The sequence below is a fragment of the Spinacia oleracea genome, chromosome 6 (assembly GCF_020520425.1).
Source record: "Spinacia oleracea cultivar Varoflay chromosome 6, BTI_SOV_V1, whole genome shotgun sequence".
In the NCBI taxonomy this organism is placed as follows: domain Eukaryota; kingdom Viridiplantae; phylum Streptophyta; class Magnoliopsida; order Caryophyllales; family Amaranthaceae; genus Spinacia; species Spinacia oleracea.
Window position 1 is genome coordinate 56,020,705 of NC_079492.1, and position 15,402 is coordinate 56,036,106.

Consider the following 15,402-nt stretch of genomic DNA (forward strand, 5'->3'; position numbering starts at 1 on the left):
TTTCGTTTTCAGATTAGGGTTCAATGTGTTCAATATTCTTGGTTCATCTCTGAAGGGATTTATTGCTCCTGAATTGGGTTTACTGACCAATTTACAAGAATTGTATGTTTGTATAATTAGTGAATTTGGTTTTGGTGAGTTTAAACTGATGGGATTAACTATTTTTTTTTTTCAGAATTCTTCATGGGAATCATCTGATTGGGATTATTTTGAAAGAAATTGTCTTATTGAATAACATTACGGCAATGGATGTTGGGGCAAAACAGTTTTCTGGGTCGATACCTCATGAAATAGGGAACTTGAGTAGCATCAAGAAGATGTATGGAATAATTTGGTGTAATTGATTGTAGTTTTTTGTGGTTTTTCTTTACTTAGTTTCCTAATGTAGCACTTTTTAAATTTGCAGGAACCTACAGTCCAATGTGTTGACCGGAATGCTACCTCATGAGCTTGGCAATTCGAAATCTCTTCAGGAGCTTCATCTGGACAGAAATAAGCTCCAAGTAAATGTAATTGGTCTTGCCAATGCGAATTCTGAATCCAATATGCATGGAATGTATGTATCGTTTACAATCGACACTCTACCTAGAAGTTTGACAATAGCCTCTAAAGTGTGTTCTGAGAGGTGAAGTCGAAGAAGTATTAGTACAAGTTACTTGCACTAGCACTCTTGATAATATACAAGTACCCTGAAGATAGAATAGTTGGCATCTATAAAATCTGTCTCTTAGTTCTAAGTTCGTATGTTCTATATTTTAGGCTCGATCATCCAATGCCTGTAACTATTCTTTTTTCATTTTATGTACAGTATTCAAGTTGTGTTGCCATCTTGGTTTTGGGGTTTTCAGGTTTGCATCAAATGGGAATGTAATAGGTCTTTGTAGCTTGCCTCAGCTAATGGTTGTTGATTTGTCATACAACTTCTTTGGTGGCATAATCCCGAAATGCTTGCTACATCTGCCAAGGTGGGTATAAAAATGATAAGCTCTTCTCTGTTCCAAGGGAATTTCATTGTAGATTTCTCTTTTATGAAAAATAGGGTTGACTTTGTTTTACATCTTCTGCAGTGCAAACTTTCATGGTAACTGTCTTGATGAAAAGAGTTCAAAACAGCGTTCTGACGCACAATGTGGTATGTAGAAGCTAAACTGGAACATTATCTGGTTTATTTGTTTCTCTTACCTTAACCAATCAAGACTATCTCCTTAGTCATCCTTGGCTCCAAGTAAGAGGGTGTAAGAATTGCATCACTGAAGTGGAAAACTGTGAAGAAAAAATATGAAATACACTAAAATACTTATCATTTAATGTGCACGCACAATTGAAGTTCTTTGGGAAAACTCTTATCATTTAGTGTCTAGACCTTTCTTGTACACTCGCAATTCATGCAACAAATGCTAGAACCTCCTTTCGAGGTGGCTAAATATGGTAGTGGGATATATGTGATTTCATACTCAATTTGGAAAAATCATAATGTATTATATGCTTATCTCAGGAGCTGCAATATCTGCCAAAGGCCATCCAAATCCTAGTGCCAACACAAAGGGAAAGTCTAGAGAAAGTGAAACCAAGCACCAGAAATCAAGACCTACTTGGCTTTTAGCTTTAGAAATTGTAACTGGGACCATGGTTGGTACTCTCTTAATCACTGCCCTGATAACTACTTACAAAAGATTCAACAATAAATCATCTATGATTATCCCTTGGAAGAAATCTGGAAGTGACAAAGAACGCTTGGCAGTATATATTGGTAAATTTTCCACTCTAGCAACTACGATCTCCAGCTCTCTGAACAACATCCAGAAGCTATTTGCTGATTTTTCTGTTCTCTGATAACTAAACAACTGATTCTGAGTTTGAAGTGGCTTGTGAAGACTTTAACAACATTGAAGGTGGATCTGAGATTGTTGTGATATCCTTTTGCATCAAAGAAGAGCAGTGGACTGGCTATCACGAGCTTTATTTCCAGAGAGAGGTACTGCTTCATTATTCTGTTTTGTCCTGATTTATTGAAAGTTAAAATATATTTGGATTCTTACTTATTTAAACTATACCCTGATTCAGGTGGCAGATTTAGCAAGACTAAATCATGAGAATGCTGGTAAGCTCTTAGGGTATTGCCGAGAGAGTCCTCCATTCACAAGAATGCTTGTTTTTGAATATGCATGTAACGGAACTTTATATGAGCACCTGCATTGTAAGTGAACTTCTCATTTTTCTAGTTATCTGTATTTGTCCTACAAATCGGCAGAAGTACTGATGATGCTATTTTGAAATGAAGTCATGTTTGCTGATGGAGAAGGCTGCCAGCTGTCTTGGACACGGCGTATGAAAATCATAATTGGTATCGCTCGTGGATTGAGAGATCTTCATACGGAACTCAACCCTCCATTTACTATATCCGAGCTGAATTCTAGTGCTGTATATCTTACTGAAGACTTTTCACCCAAGGTAAGATATTTAGTGTCTACTTTAGTTTCTTTATTTCCTATGCACTCTGTTTAGTTTATGGGGATGTTATAACATTATTAATTAGGTAGCTTTTTAAATGCTTGATATTTTGATAATTGATCCAATAACTACAAAGTCAAACTTTTCTTCTTACAGCTGGTTGATTATGAAGGCTGGAAGACTATCATTGCACATTTAAGGCTCATTGTGTCGTTATAGGTCATATTTAGGCTAAAATGACATTTTCGCTCCCAACTTTGAACTTAAGAACCTAATGACTCATTTTAAACTTATTATATGATAAATATGCTTAGTTTTAAGTTTCTAAGACTTATTCTAATCTATTTATGCACATTTAATGCTTGTTTTATCGTTATAGGTCATATTTAGGATAAAATAAGGCATTTTCGATCCCAACTTTAAAATAAAGAACCTAAGCACTTATTTTAAACTTATTACATGATTAATATGCTTAGTTTTAAGTTTCTAAGACTTAATCTAACTACTTATACACATTTAAGGCTTGTTTGGTCGTTATAGGACATATTTAGGCTAAAATGACATTTTCGCTCCCAACTATGAACCAAAGAACCTAAGGACTCATTTTAAACTTACTAAATGTTTTATATGCTTATTTTTAACTTTCTAGGACTCATTCCAATCCATTTATGCACATTTAAGGCTCATTGTGTCGTTATAGGTCATATTTAGGCTAAAATGACATTTTCGCTCCCAACTTTGAACTTAAGAACCTAATGACTCATTTTAAACTTATTATATGATAAATATGCTTAGTTTTAAGTTTCTAAGACTTATTCTAATCTACTTATACCCATTTAATGCTTGTTTGATAGTTATAGGTCATATTTAGGCTAAAATGAGGCATTTTCGCTCCTAACTTTAAAATAAAGAACCTAAGCACTCATTTTAAACTTAATACATGTTTAATATGCATAATTTTAACTTTATAAGACTCGTTCCAATCTATTTATGCACCTTTAAGACTCATTAGGTCGTTGTAGGTCATATTTAGGCTAAAATGACATTTTCGCTCCCAACTATGAACTAAAGAACCTAAGGACTCATTTTAAACCTACTAAATGTTTTATATTCTAGTTTTAACTTTCTAGGACTTATTCCAATCCATTTATGCACATTTAAGGCTCATTGTGTCGTTATAGGTCATATTTAGGCTAAAATGACATTTTCGCTCCCAACTTTGAACTTAAGAACCTAATGACTCATTTTAAACTTATTATATGATAAATATGCTTAGTTTAAGTTTCTAAGACTTATTCTAATCTGTTTATGCACATTTAATGCTTGTTTGATAGTTATAGGTCATATTTAGGCTAAAATGAGGCATTTTCGCTCCTAACTTTAAAATAAAGAACCTAAGCACGCATTTTAAACTTAATACATGTTTAATATGCATAATTTTAACTTTATAAGACTCGTTCCAATCCATTTATGCATATTTAAGGCTCATTGTGTCGTTTTAGGTCATATTTAGGCTAAAATGACATTTTCGCCCCCAACTTTGAACTTAAGAGCCTAAGGACTCATTTTTAAATTATTATATGATTAATAAGCTTAGTTTTGAGTTTCTAGGACTTATTCTAATCTACTTATACCCATTTAATGCTTGTTTGATCGTTATAGGTCATATCTAGGCTAAAACAAGGCATTTTCGCTCCCAACTTTAAAATAAAGAACCTAAGGACTCATTTAAAACTTATTACATGTTTAATATGCATAATTTTAACGATCTAAGACTCGTTCCAATCTATTTATGCACCTATAGGCTCATTGGGTCGTTATAGGTCATATTTAGGCTAAAATGACATTTTCGCTCCCAACTTTGAACTAAAGAACCTAAGGACTCATTTTAGACTATTAGGACATTGTCATTAGTTTCTTGAATGTTAAAATGTGATATTTAATTTGTATTTAATCTAATGTTTAATTTAAATTTCTGTTTTTGTAAAGGTCTACACTCCGAGGATTGCGCCTTATGCGAGGAATTTGATGTGGTTCGTGAGCAATGGGCTAAGTTTTTTACCAACAAGTATTTATTATTGGCTTTAGCGCGCTTGATCGAGTTGGTTTAGTTGTTATAGAATAAATTTTATATTAAAATGTATGTTTATGTTGAAATTGGAACATATATTTAAATGTAATATGTGCACTTTGGTTTTGGGATATATAGTATACAAAACTCCAGTTGTTGTTTTTATAATTGTTATACAGGTTGCGTTATTCTATTATTGTTTTGACAGGTTTCTATATTTGGTGCAAGGCACTCTAGGTATCCCTAAACAAAATTAGAATTTTCCCGCCAAAAGTGCTTTTTTGCAGCGTACATATATGTTGTACGCTGCAACAAGGGAAAAAAATTTCGCAAAAATTCAGACTTGTTGCAGCGTACAAATAAATGTACGCTGCAAAAAATTGAGTAATTCAGACTTGTTGCAGCGTACAAATAAATGTACGCTGCAAAAAGTTGAGTCTTTTGCAGCGTACATATATATGTACGCTGCAACAAGTCCAAAATTTTGCCAATTTTTTGGCACTTTTTGCAGCGTACATCTAAAAGCCCGCTGCAACAAATCACTTTTTGCAGCGAACATTGTACGCTGCAACAAGTTCAGACTTGTTGCAAGCCCCCCAGTTGCAGCATACGATGTACGCTGCAACAGGGGTCTAAAAGCCCGCTGCAATAAGGGTTTTTTCTACTAGTGATGCTAAATGATTATGTGTAAATAATATGCTTTCCTGGCTTTATGGTTTTCCCGCATGATTTATGAATTGTCATATGTATCATAACCTAACAGTGGTATCAGGAGCCTCTTATTATTTTCATAATCTAAATTGCATAAACATGGTTAAATATTACAAATTTTCAAGAATTAAAAGGGGTGATTAATTTTCGTAATTGTTAATTAATTGCAAATTGCGTTTATTTAATTATATGTACGCAGTTTTTCGGTAGTTTCTTCGTTACTCATCCGAATCGAGTGATTTTTGTGTCAATTCCGCATGTAAAAGGCATTCTAAAATTTTGACAAAAATACTAGTTTTCGCCGAAACCCAGAATTCCCAAATTCGAAGCCTAACTATGACTTTTCGGAGGTTTTAGTTTTTCGAACGCAAAATTTTATAAATTTAAGATGTTAAATTAAATATTTGCGATTCTTGTTGATAAATCTTGAATTTTTGATTGACCTACTGTATATGTTTAACAAGTTTGAATGTCTAGCCTTGTTAATTATGCAATCTAATTTGTAATTATGATTAATTGTTGAAATTCGAATAATTTAGAATTGATTTGATTTTCATATTTAATTAATAATTTAATTAGATACCTATGATTAAAAACCACCATAAAAATTGTAAATTTGTGTTAAATTTTAAATTTTTATTACCTAGATTTGAATCCATGATCGATCGGAAATTAATTAATTAATAAATTTTCGATTTTTCGCCCTAAAATTATGAAATTAAGATGTTTTATTAATTTGTCATTAATTTTGAATTAAAAATTTTAAATTTTTATGCGACTCGCTCATAAATCTTGCACGCACAAAGCAATGGACGCTACGTGCTACCCTTAAGGGGTGTTGTATAGTGCGGGCATGCGACGACGAGCAAAGGAGCTCGTCGCCCATGCGGTACGAATGCAGCGAGCAAGGGCATGGTGCACGAGCACAAGGCAGCATCAATGCCTTGTGTCGTGGGCTGTGTGCGGTGGGCTAATGGGAAAGGGCGAAAGCAAGGCACGAGCAGTCGCGTGTGGGCAGCAAGCGAGCTGCGCCACAGCGCGCACTGCCTCGCGTAAGCGTGCGAATCCTCGCGCGCAGCGAGCACAAGCTTGCGTGCGACGAGCGCTACGCCCAGCATCGACCGCTCGCGCGCAGCGAGCGCCTGCTCGCATGCTACTACCTCGTGCGTTGTGCGCAAGCTCTCGGGCGACGAGGGCAGGCGCGCAGCGAGCCAGAGGCCAAGCGTGCGTCGGATGCCTTGCGATGGAAGGCAGCAGCAGATGCGACGCAGCGCATGGGCTGCGCGCACATGGCCAGCGATGGCTGCGTGCGTGTGGCCTATGGTTGTGCGTTGCGTGGTGATGTTGCGTCACGATTAGATCGTTCTTAAAATTTTAATTTGAAATTTTAAGTTTACGTAATTTTAATTAATTTTAAAATTAATAATTTAAATTATTTTCTTGGATTTTAATTTTGAATATTATAATTATAATAAATTTTATTTATTCTAATTATTTTACTAAAATTAAAACCATGAATTAATTTAAATACGACTGAAAATAAATTAAATTTGTGGATTCAATTATAAATTTATATGAGCTTTAAATTTTAATTAAATTTGTATGTTTCCGGTTAGACTAGAAATACATTTTTATGTTTAAAATTAGTAAAGCATATGAATTTATTGGTTTAAGTGGGAGCCCTTTTAGTCATAAACTCTTGATTAGGTCTACAAATCCTTAAGGTTAAAACAACTTGATTAGAATTAATAAGGACTGAATAATTGGTAGATTATTGGTGCCCTTCATTAATTGCTGCAAATATTTATGTGATGCATAACGTGTTTTACTAACCAGCTATGTGGGCCATTCATGATAATGAATGGGTGAATGGTATATATTGTATATGTACTGTTTTGCAGGTTATGAAGTGACTAGTATGGCCCAAATAGGATAGAAAATATGGTCTGCGCACCATTAATTTGAATGTAATTGGTCTAATGCACCAAATTTGTTTTTCAATTTAAATATGGTCTGCGTACCATCAAATAGTTGTAATTAGTTTAATTATACCTTATCCTATTTGAAGAAAATGGCGCCTTCCACGGTGAAATTCAAGACGAAGTTTCCATTTTCGAGACGGACTTTGAAGTTGAAGCTTCAAGATGAAGTCGGGCCATACTAGATCACATTTATCTTATGCATGTTTTAAGTTATTTATCGCTTTTAAATATGTCTTAAATATGCATGAGATCAAAGCTTGATTATGTTGCATGATTAAGGATTTTAGTTCACTTAAAATCTAACCAACATAGTGTAGACACCTACTTTTGTCCCCGTTCCCGCAAGGGAAAGGTTCGATGATGAAAGCATAAAAACTCCACTTGACAACGCATCTCCTATAAAATAAACGAATCTCGATTCCCCATTTCATTTCACCCGAAACCTGCTATTTATGGAAACCTGCTAAAAATAGTAACTGCCGTAAAAGGTAGCTTCTAAAAGTGGCAAATCATAAAAGATAGAAACCTGTCAGAATTAGGTGTTGCATTCCAACATAAATCCTAAATTAGATAGAAAACTACGAGAATCCTATTCCTAATAGGATTCGGAAATAAGAGTTACGTATTAATTAAAATCCTAACGAGCCTAGAGTTCGTAACGGGCCCAGACGCATTCCGTCACAAATAGATACGCGCTAAAAGACTCAAATTAATCTCAAACTCTACGGATTTTAGGAATCCGAATTTGACCAAACAAAACTGCCCAGACCCTATTTTCAACGCCTGGCTCTGGGCGCCGAAATCTTCGGCGCCCAGGCCTGGGCGCTGAAAATACCTGGGGACGTGTTCTTTCCTAATTCTTTGTGGATTAGAACTCTGCAATTCTATCTTTCCACGAACTCTTCCCTATAAATAGACCCCTAGTTTCGACGTGAAAAACACACAACAACACATAATATACTCTGATTATTGACTCTAAACCCCTTAGCCTAAGCCTCTCGCTGCGAAACTGTTCACGCGTTCTGTCGCAATCGATCCATAAATCGAACAGAACGTATCCTGTCCCATAATCGAGATTCGTTAAATAAAAAGGAGAAATAGCAAAGTCAAAGTGGTTAGTTTTCTGAGAACCGTGACGCACCTCTCAAGGGTGCGTCGTAATGTGTCCCTTTTCGATGATTTAACTGCTTTCCTCGCCCTTTTTATGAACTGTTAAACTAACCTAATATGATTGTTCTATCACGCCTAACAAATATAATATTTTTGGGAAATCGGATTATCATGCTAGGTCCCTTAATGTTATTTAAATCAGATAATCACGATCGAATTAGTATTATATGTTGCATATTGCTAAAATCAATTCAGATTAGTTTAATAGTTAACGCATGTCCCTTCAATTATTTATGCTGAGCTAGTAAGGATATCCTGCCTCTGGAGTTATCGACGAGCGAATTACTCCTCTCGGTAGTTACAGTCCCCCGAACCCTCAATCTCTACCTTGCGGGTGTATATTGAGAGATCCCCACACCAGGGATCACAAGGGAACCTACGGCCGTCGTGGTCAAACATAATTGCACTCCCTTTATGTCACGATAACCGGGTTTTGTCAGTTTTTCTCATTGTCGTTAAAAACTGAATGGCGACTCCTATGTTACTAGTCAATTGGGTGTATACTCACAGGAAATCCAATTACACTTGATTGAATAAAAAGAATCGTCACACCCACGAGGGACACGGTCACGCATTAGCCTCGCGCTTTTTCGACCCCCTCACAGTGGCGACTCTACTGGGGATAGTGAAGGAAATACTCGTGCTTGTAGGTAATCAAAATAGCCGAAGGGTGAAACGATCCTACCCCGCGTTTATTTCCCCATCAAGTTGGGACGACCTGAAAATCAGCATATTAATGTGAACGGGCAGAACATCATAACGAATCTCGGCTCCCTCGGGAGTTGGGACTAAGGATACCTTTTTTTCGCCAATAGGGGGGTGCATATGCCGCGCATGTTTCCCACTCGGTACTTGTGCAGGTAGTACACCTATCCCGAACCCAATCGCTCGCTCATTAGGTCCCTCTCGCCTGCATGCCCCCTTGGCTTGCACTTGCGGGTTGGCCTCTTGAGCGAAATTCGTCTGCTGAAGACACTACCTCGACCGGGGCATGTGTTGGATCTACGATAGAAGCGGTACCAAGCCAGGCGCAAATAAACTACCCATAAAAGCCTATCATAAACTACGTGGCATATTTAATTTTCAAATCCATGTTTGTAATGTAGTTATGTGTAGCGAAATATGTGATTGTGTGTGACAAACTATCCTAGAAAACCAATGACCTTAAAAATTGCCCAAACATTCATAGACTAATTTGCCAAAGAGTTATACCAAAACACGTGTTCCGCAAACCCGAATGATCGCCACAAAATAAGCGACGCTCGGGATGGCCTGTAACGAATCCCACAAACGCTGTTACGCGTAAAGGACGTTGTTAGGGAAGCACGCAAATCGAAGTCGCATAAACAGAAAACAAAAAACAAGAACCGGCCAGGGACGCATTTTCAGCGCCCCTGGCTGGGCGCCAAAATTTCTCACGCCCACTGCTGGGCGCTGAAGTTGCTGCTTGGCTTTCTGGTCAGGCGCTGCAGCTTCGGTGCCCGAGCAAAAAGAAAGTACGTAGCACAAAAAATGTTCATAAAAAAGAATTGCTACGAGGGCGTAAGAAAAGCACTCGATTTCAAAAGCGACTCGCGAAAAATTAATAACTCCTTGCGTCTTTGTTAGGCCTCCTACGACGGCAATGCTCGACACTAAAAGTCGACCATGCAAATAATCATGAATGTCACACGGGCAGAGATTTTCAAAAACATAAAGAGTTCAAAGTGCACACATAACAGTTCAAATATACTAGTCCGACTTAAGGGTAGTCATAGAATGCCTAAAAAACCGACTGACGAAACAAACTAATGTGTCTCCTACTCCACAACAATAATGCAGGGCCCCTGAGTACTTGCCCGTGATAGCCATCAAGAAACACGATGGAAGAAGCATATCCCAAACATCTGTACCTAGAGGTCGCACAAACCCAAGAGATGCATACTCTGGGACACGATCCTTTACGTTCTCAAAGGCCACTCGCCCCAAAGAACCATGCTATGCCAAAAACGCTCCCCAACTCACATGCTTTCGGGCTATTGTTTGGGGTAGAAAAGAAAAGAGCGAAGAAAGAAACAGAAATTATGGCACTAGCTCTCCAAGATGAAGTGTTCGATCCTACTAAGTTGATCGCTCCATCACCCTCAAAAGATGAACAAATCCAACGAGGGTGGCGCAAGACTTTCAAATGGACTAATGCTCGTGGGATAAAGTTCAAGATATCTGCCGGAGAGGGTCCGATGTACGAAGAATTAGAGTCTGAATCCAAGTCTGATTCCGAGTCCGAACCTAGCAAAATTGTAACCCCTCCCAAAAATAGTTTAGACCCGGAAATCTCTACTCCGGGAGATCTTTTTGATGTAATGCTTCATGACTTTAATAAGATAAACAAAACTTTTGAGTATGTGCCGCTTAAAAATCAGAGTAATAATGCAGAATGTCTCGCCACTAATGAGCACGAAAAAGAGCCAGAAGAGGAATATACCGAACTAATAAAAGCTGTAAATGAACAAGAACTCAAAACTCCTATAATTGAAGATACAGAATCGGTAAATATTGGAACAGAAGAAAATCCTAAAATTATTAAAATTGGCGTCACCTTAACTCCCACTGAAAAGGCCGATCTAATCTCCACTTTGCGAGAATTCGAGGGTGTCTTTGCTTGGTCCTACAAAGACATGCCGGGAATAGATCGAGAAATCGCCGAGCATAAAATTCCGCTAGATCCCAAAATGACGCCAGTAAAACAAAAGCTACGGCGGCTCAAACCAGAGATAGGCTTGAAAATAAAAGAAGAAGTCACTAAACAATTAGACGCCGGATTTATAAAAGTCTCCAACTACCCAGAATGGGTGGCCAATATTGTCCCCGTAGCTAAAAAAGATGGACGAGTGCGAATGTGCGTAGACTTTCGAGACCTCAACAAAGCCAGTCCTAAAGATGACTTCCCCCTACCTCAAATTGACATACTAGTAGACAACACCGCAGAACACGCGCTCCTCTCCTTTATGGACGGGTACGCCGGATATAACCAAATATTAATGGCAGAAGAAGACATGGAAAAAACAACTTTCATTACCCCTTGGGGAACATATTGTTACACTGTAATGCCTTTTGGTTTGAAAAACGCGGGGGCCACCTATCAAAGAACAGCCACCACGTTACTCCATGACATAATACATAAAGAACTCGAGGTTTACGTGGACGACATGATCGTCAAATCTAAAGACCGGCGCGGTCACCTCCCGGCACTTAAAAAATTCTTCACTCGAATCTTGAAATATAAAATGAGACTAAATCCACAAAAATGTGTGTTCGGGGTAACCTCGGGAAAATTGCTAGGATATGTTGTTAGTACGCGAGGAATCGAGATTGACCCATCTAAGATTAAAGCCATTACCGAAATGCCCCCGCCAAAAACTGAAAAACAGATAAGGGGCTTCCTAGGAAAGCTGCAATACATTAGTAGGTTCATTTCCAAGCTTACTATGACTTGTGAGCCAATATTCAAAAAATTAAGAAAAGAAGAAAAGGCCGAATGGGATGAACAATGCCAAACTGCCTTCGATAAAATCAAAGAATACCTAAGCAAGCCACCCGTCCTCTCCCCACCTTTGCCTGGAATCCCTTTACGCCTATACCTAACCGTCACGGATACTGCAGCAGGAGCTATGCTCTCACAATGTGTACCTGGATCCGAGCGAGCCATATACTACTTGAGCAAGAAGTTCATACAGTACGAGACGATATACACAGAACTTGAGAAAACCTGTCTCGCCCTCGTCTGGGCATCCAAAAAACTCAGGCATTACCTATTGGCCCACACTGTTCATATAGTGTCACAACTAGATCCCTTAAAATACGTGTTCGAAAAGCCCGCCCTGAGTGGTCGCCTGTCCAGGTGGCTAGTCATGCTCTCAGAATTCGACCTAAAATTCATGCCGGAAAAAACAATCAAAGGAAGAGCGGTAGCCGAATTCCTGGCCGAACATGCCACGAATGAGGAAACCACGGAAGCTTACCTCCTCCCCGACGAGGAACTTCTGATGATACAAGACGACTATTGAACACTATACTTCGATGGCGCGTCCAACCAAAAAGGATGCGGCGTCGGAGTTCTCCTAGTCAGTCCCGAAGGAGCCCATATACCAATTTCCGTCAAACTTGACTTCGAGGCCACAAACAATGCCGCCGAATACGAGGCCTGCATAGTTGGGCTAGAGGCCGCAGTTAGCCTCGGAGTCAAATACCTACAAGTCTTCGGGGATTCTTCCCTAATAATCAACCATATATCTAAAAGATGGAAGGTCCGAAGCACTAGTCTCTCAAAATATCAAGCTCACTTGCACCAAATAGTCGAGGAATTTGAAAAAGTCGAGTATACGTACTTGCCAAGAGACGACAACCAATTCGCGGATGCACTAGCGAAGCTAGCTTCAATGCTCAACATCCCGAATGAATGGGACGGAATGACCCTTCGGGTCGAGCGAAGGAAAGAGCCGGCTTATTGTTGTGCCATAGACTCCGAACCTGAAAACACCGAAGAAGAACCATGGTACACGGACATCCTTCGTTACAAAACAAGTGGGGAATTCCCCCCAAACACTTCCCCGCGAGCACAAAAAGCCCTGCGCCTCCTCGCTTCACAATATAGCATAATTCTGGGAGAACTGTACAAATACACGCCGAATAAAATCAAGTTACTTTGTGTCCATCAAAACCAAGCCCAAAGACTAATGGAAGAATACCACAACGGCGTGTGCGGACCCCATATGAACGGAAAAATGCTATCCCAAAAAATATCCCGCTCAGGGTACTATTGGACCACTATGGAAACCGATTGCCATCACTTTGTAAAAACTTGCCCAAAATGCCAAATCTTCAGTAACCTTAACCATTTTCCTTCCTCAGAACTATACACCTTCACTTCTCCATGGCCCTTCTCCACCTGGGGTATAGATATAATCGGCAAGGTAACACCAACAAGGGTAGGGGGACACGAGTACGTTTTAGTTGCAATTGATTACTTCACTAAATGGGTAGAGGCAGTCTCCTATGCAAAGTTAACAGCCAAACATGTCGCTCGATTCCTAGAAAAGAACATATTCTGTCGATACGGGGTCCCACATGAAATCATAAGTGACCAAGGTTCCCACTTCAGGGCCGAAGTCCAAGACCTGCTCAAAAAATATCATGTCAAACACCATAAATCCTCTCCCTACAGGCCGCAAATGAATGACGCGGTAGAGGCGGCCAACAAAAATATTAAAGTCATAATCGAAAAAATGGCCGAAAATTATAAGGATTGGCCCAATAAATTACACTTCGCACTATGGGGCTATCGAACCTCAATCTGCACCTCCATTGGAGTAACACCCTACTCCTTGGTATACGGAATGGAAGCAGTCCAACCGGTCGAGTTGGAGATTCCCTCCCTCCGGATCGTCCTAGAAAGCAAGCTACCCGAAGCTGATTGGGTTCAAGCTAGGTACGACGAACTCGTCCTTTTAAACGAACGGAGGTTGAGAGCTCTACATCACGTGCAAGTGTATCAAAAGCGCATCGCAAGGCAATTCAACAAAAGAGTCAAACCTCGAAACATCAAAGAAGGCGATTTTGTATTAAAAGAAGTCCGCGCACCTACTACGGACCCTCGAGGAAAATTCCGGCCTAACTGGACAGGACCATATTTTGTAAAGACCATCCTACCTGGCGGAGCAGTCCAACTAGCCGACATAGATGGAGCGGAATTCGCTAACCTCACGAACTTAGACCAATTGAAAAAGTACTATATTTAATAAAATTCAGTCCGGAGTTAAGGCATCTAATAAAACACATTAAAACTCATAAGCAAACGTTCTGCGCATTTGGGGGGGAAGCAGACGAGTAATGAACACCCTTTCAAAAAGTTTTTTTCAAAAAAAGCTAGAACTACGCGCGACCTGATTCTGACAAGATACGTAGGCAATCCTTCTCAAGGATTCGGTCCAATAAAAAATTATAAAATAATAAAGTCATTCAACGCATCAAGAAGAAAAGATATCGCAAAGGGCACTCTACCCTAACCCATACACGGGCAAGATCAAATAAAATGAAAAAGCCACAAGAGTTTCCAGGAACAAGCCCAACAAAGGAGTATGACACGAGTCGGCAAAAAAACAAAAAAATAGTGAACATGCATATGTAATACCCCAAGTAGTTGGTTAGTCTAAAAATATATGTGCACTTTTATATGAACTCATTATTTTTACGAAAGTCTTTTCCTTTTCGAAATCCGTCGTTTGTTTAGGAAGCTAATATTGCTATAATATGTTAAAACAAAGCCCACGGAAGGCTCAAAACATTCTTGCACCAAAAATCGCAAAAAAAAAAATATATATATATACATGCGGAACACAAGAATGAATATGTATAAAACAGGAGGTAAGCCTAAGACTCGTCATCGGCTCCATGTCTCCAAGTCTCGCCGGTCCATCCACTCCACTCCCCGTGGTATGAGGGACCCAAGCCAGAGTCACCCCAAAAATGAGGTTGCGACTGCAACTCGGGGCTAGGCTCTCGGGCCACCGACACGGAACGCCGCCCACGCTCCGGCTCGGACCTCTCTCCGAAAGAACTCACCCCCGCGTCAGAACGACGATGTCGTAGGGGCGAGTGCTGTGCTCTCTCTCTCTCGCGACGACCGTGTCCCCCGCCTGAGGGACCCGCGTCGTCGGCTCCAGCACGCCCAGTAGCCGTCTGCAAAAAGGGACAAAAAAAGAGAGTGAATAACCGAAAGCCAAACCAAAGGTACAGATCAAAAGAAAAAAAGGAGAGGGCACATTACCCGAGTAGAGTGGGGGCTCCTGCAAGAAAGTGCAGACCGAGCTCGAACCAACGCGGACTTCAACCGGTTGATCACCCCCACCATCGCATTGGCCGTACGGGCCGGAACCTAAAACGAGAATGTCAGTAAAAAAGAAAAAAAATATAAAGAAGAGTACACAAATGAAAGGTGCATACCGCCTCTACTCCCTCAGGGAGCGGAGCATGGAAAAC

The 15,402-nt window shown here is 39.5% G+C and overlaps 1 protein-coding gene across 1 annotated transcript; it reads left to right on the forward strand.

The window, feature by feature from the left end:
* Window positions 1–308: 308 nt before the first annotated feature.
* LOC130464026 (probable LRR receptor-like serine/threonine-protein kinase At1g63430) lies at window positions 309–4,690 on the forward strand. The gene is made up of 8 exons (XM_056833374.1): window positions 309–556; window positions 849–965; window positions 1,068–1,132; window positions 1,496–1,750; window positions 1,863–1,975; window positions 2,065–2,197; window positions 2,282–2,451; window positions 4,441–4,690. The coding sequence occupies exons 1-8, from the start codon at window positions 435–437 to the stop codon at window positions 4,537–4,539; spliced, it is 1,074 nt and encodes a 357-aa protein (XP_056689352.1). The 5' UTR covers window positions 309–434; the 3' UTR covers window positions 4,540–4,690.
* Window positions 4,691–15,402: the final 10,712 nt, after the last annotated feature.

What these genes read in the sequence shown, in the direction of transcription:
- LOC130464026 (XM_056833374.1), top strand. Translation starts at nt 435, where the DNA reads ATGCTACCTCATGAGCTTGGCAATTCGAAATCTCTTCAGGAGCTTCAT. An exon ending in GAATCCAATATGCATGGAAT is followed by an intron (nt 557 to 848) that starts GTATGTATCGTT and finishes TGGGGTTTTCAG; the next exon opens with GTTTGCATCAAATGGGAATG. An exon ending in CTGAAGACTTTTCACCCAAG is followed by an intron (nt 2,452 to 4,440) that starts GTAAGATATTTA and finishes GTTTTTGTAAAG; the next exon opens with GTCTACACTCCGAGGATTGC.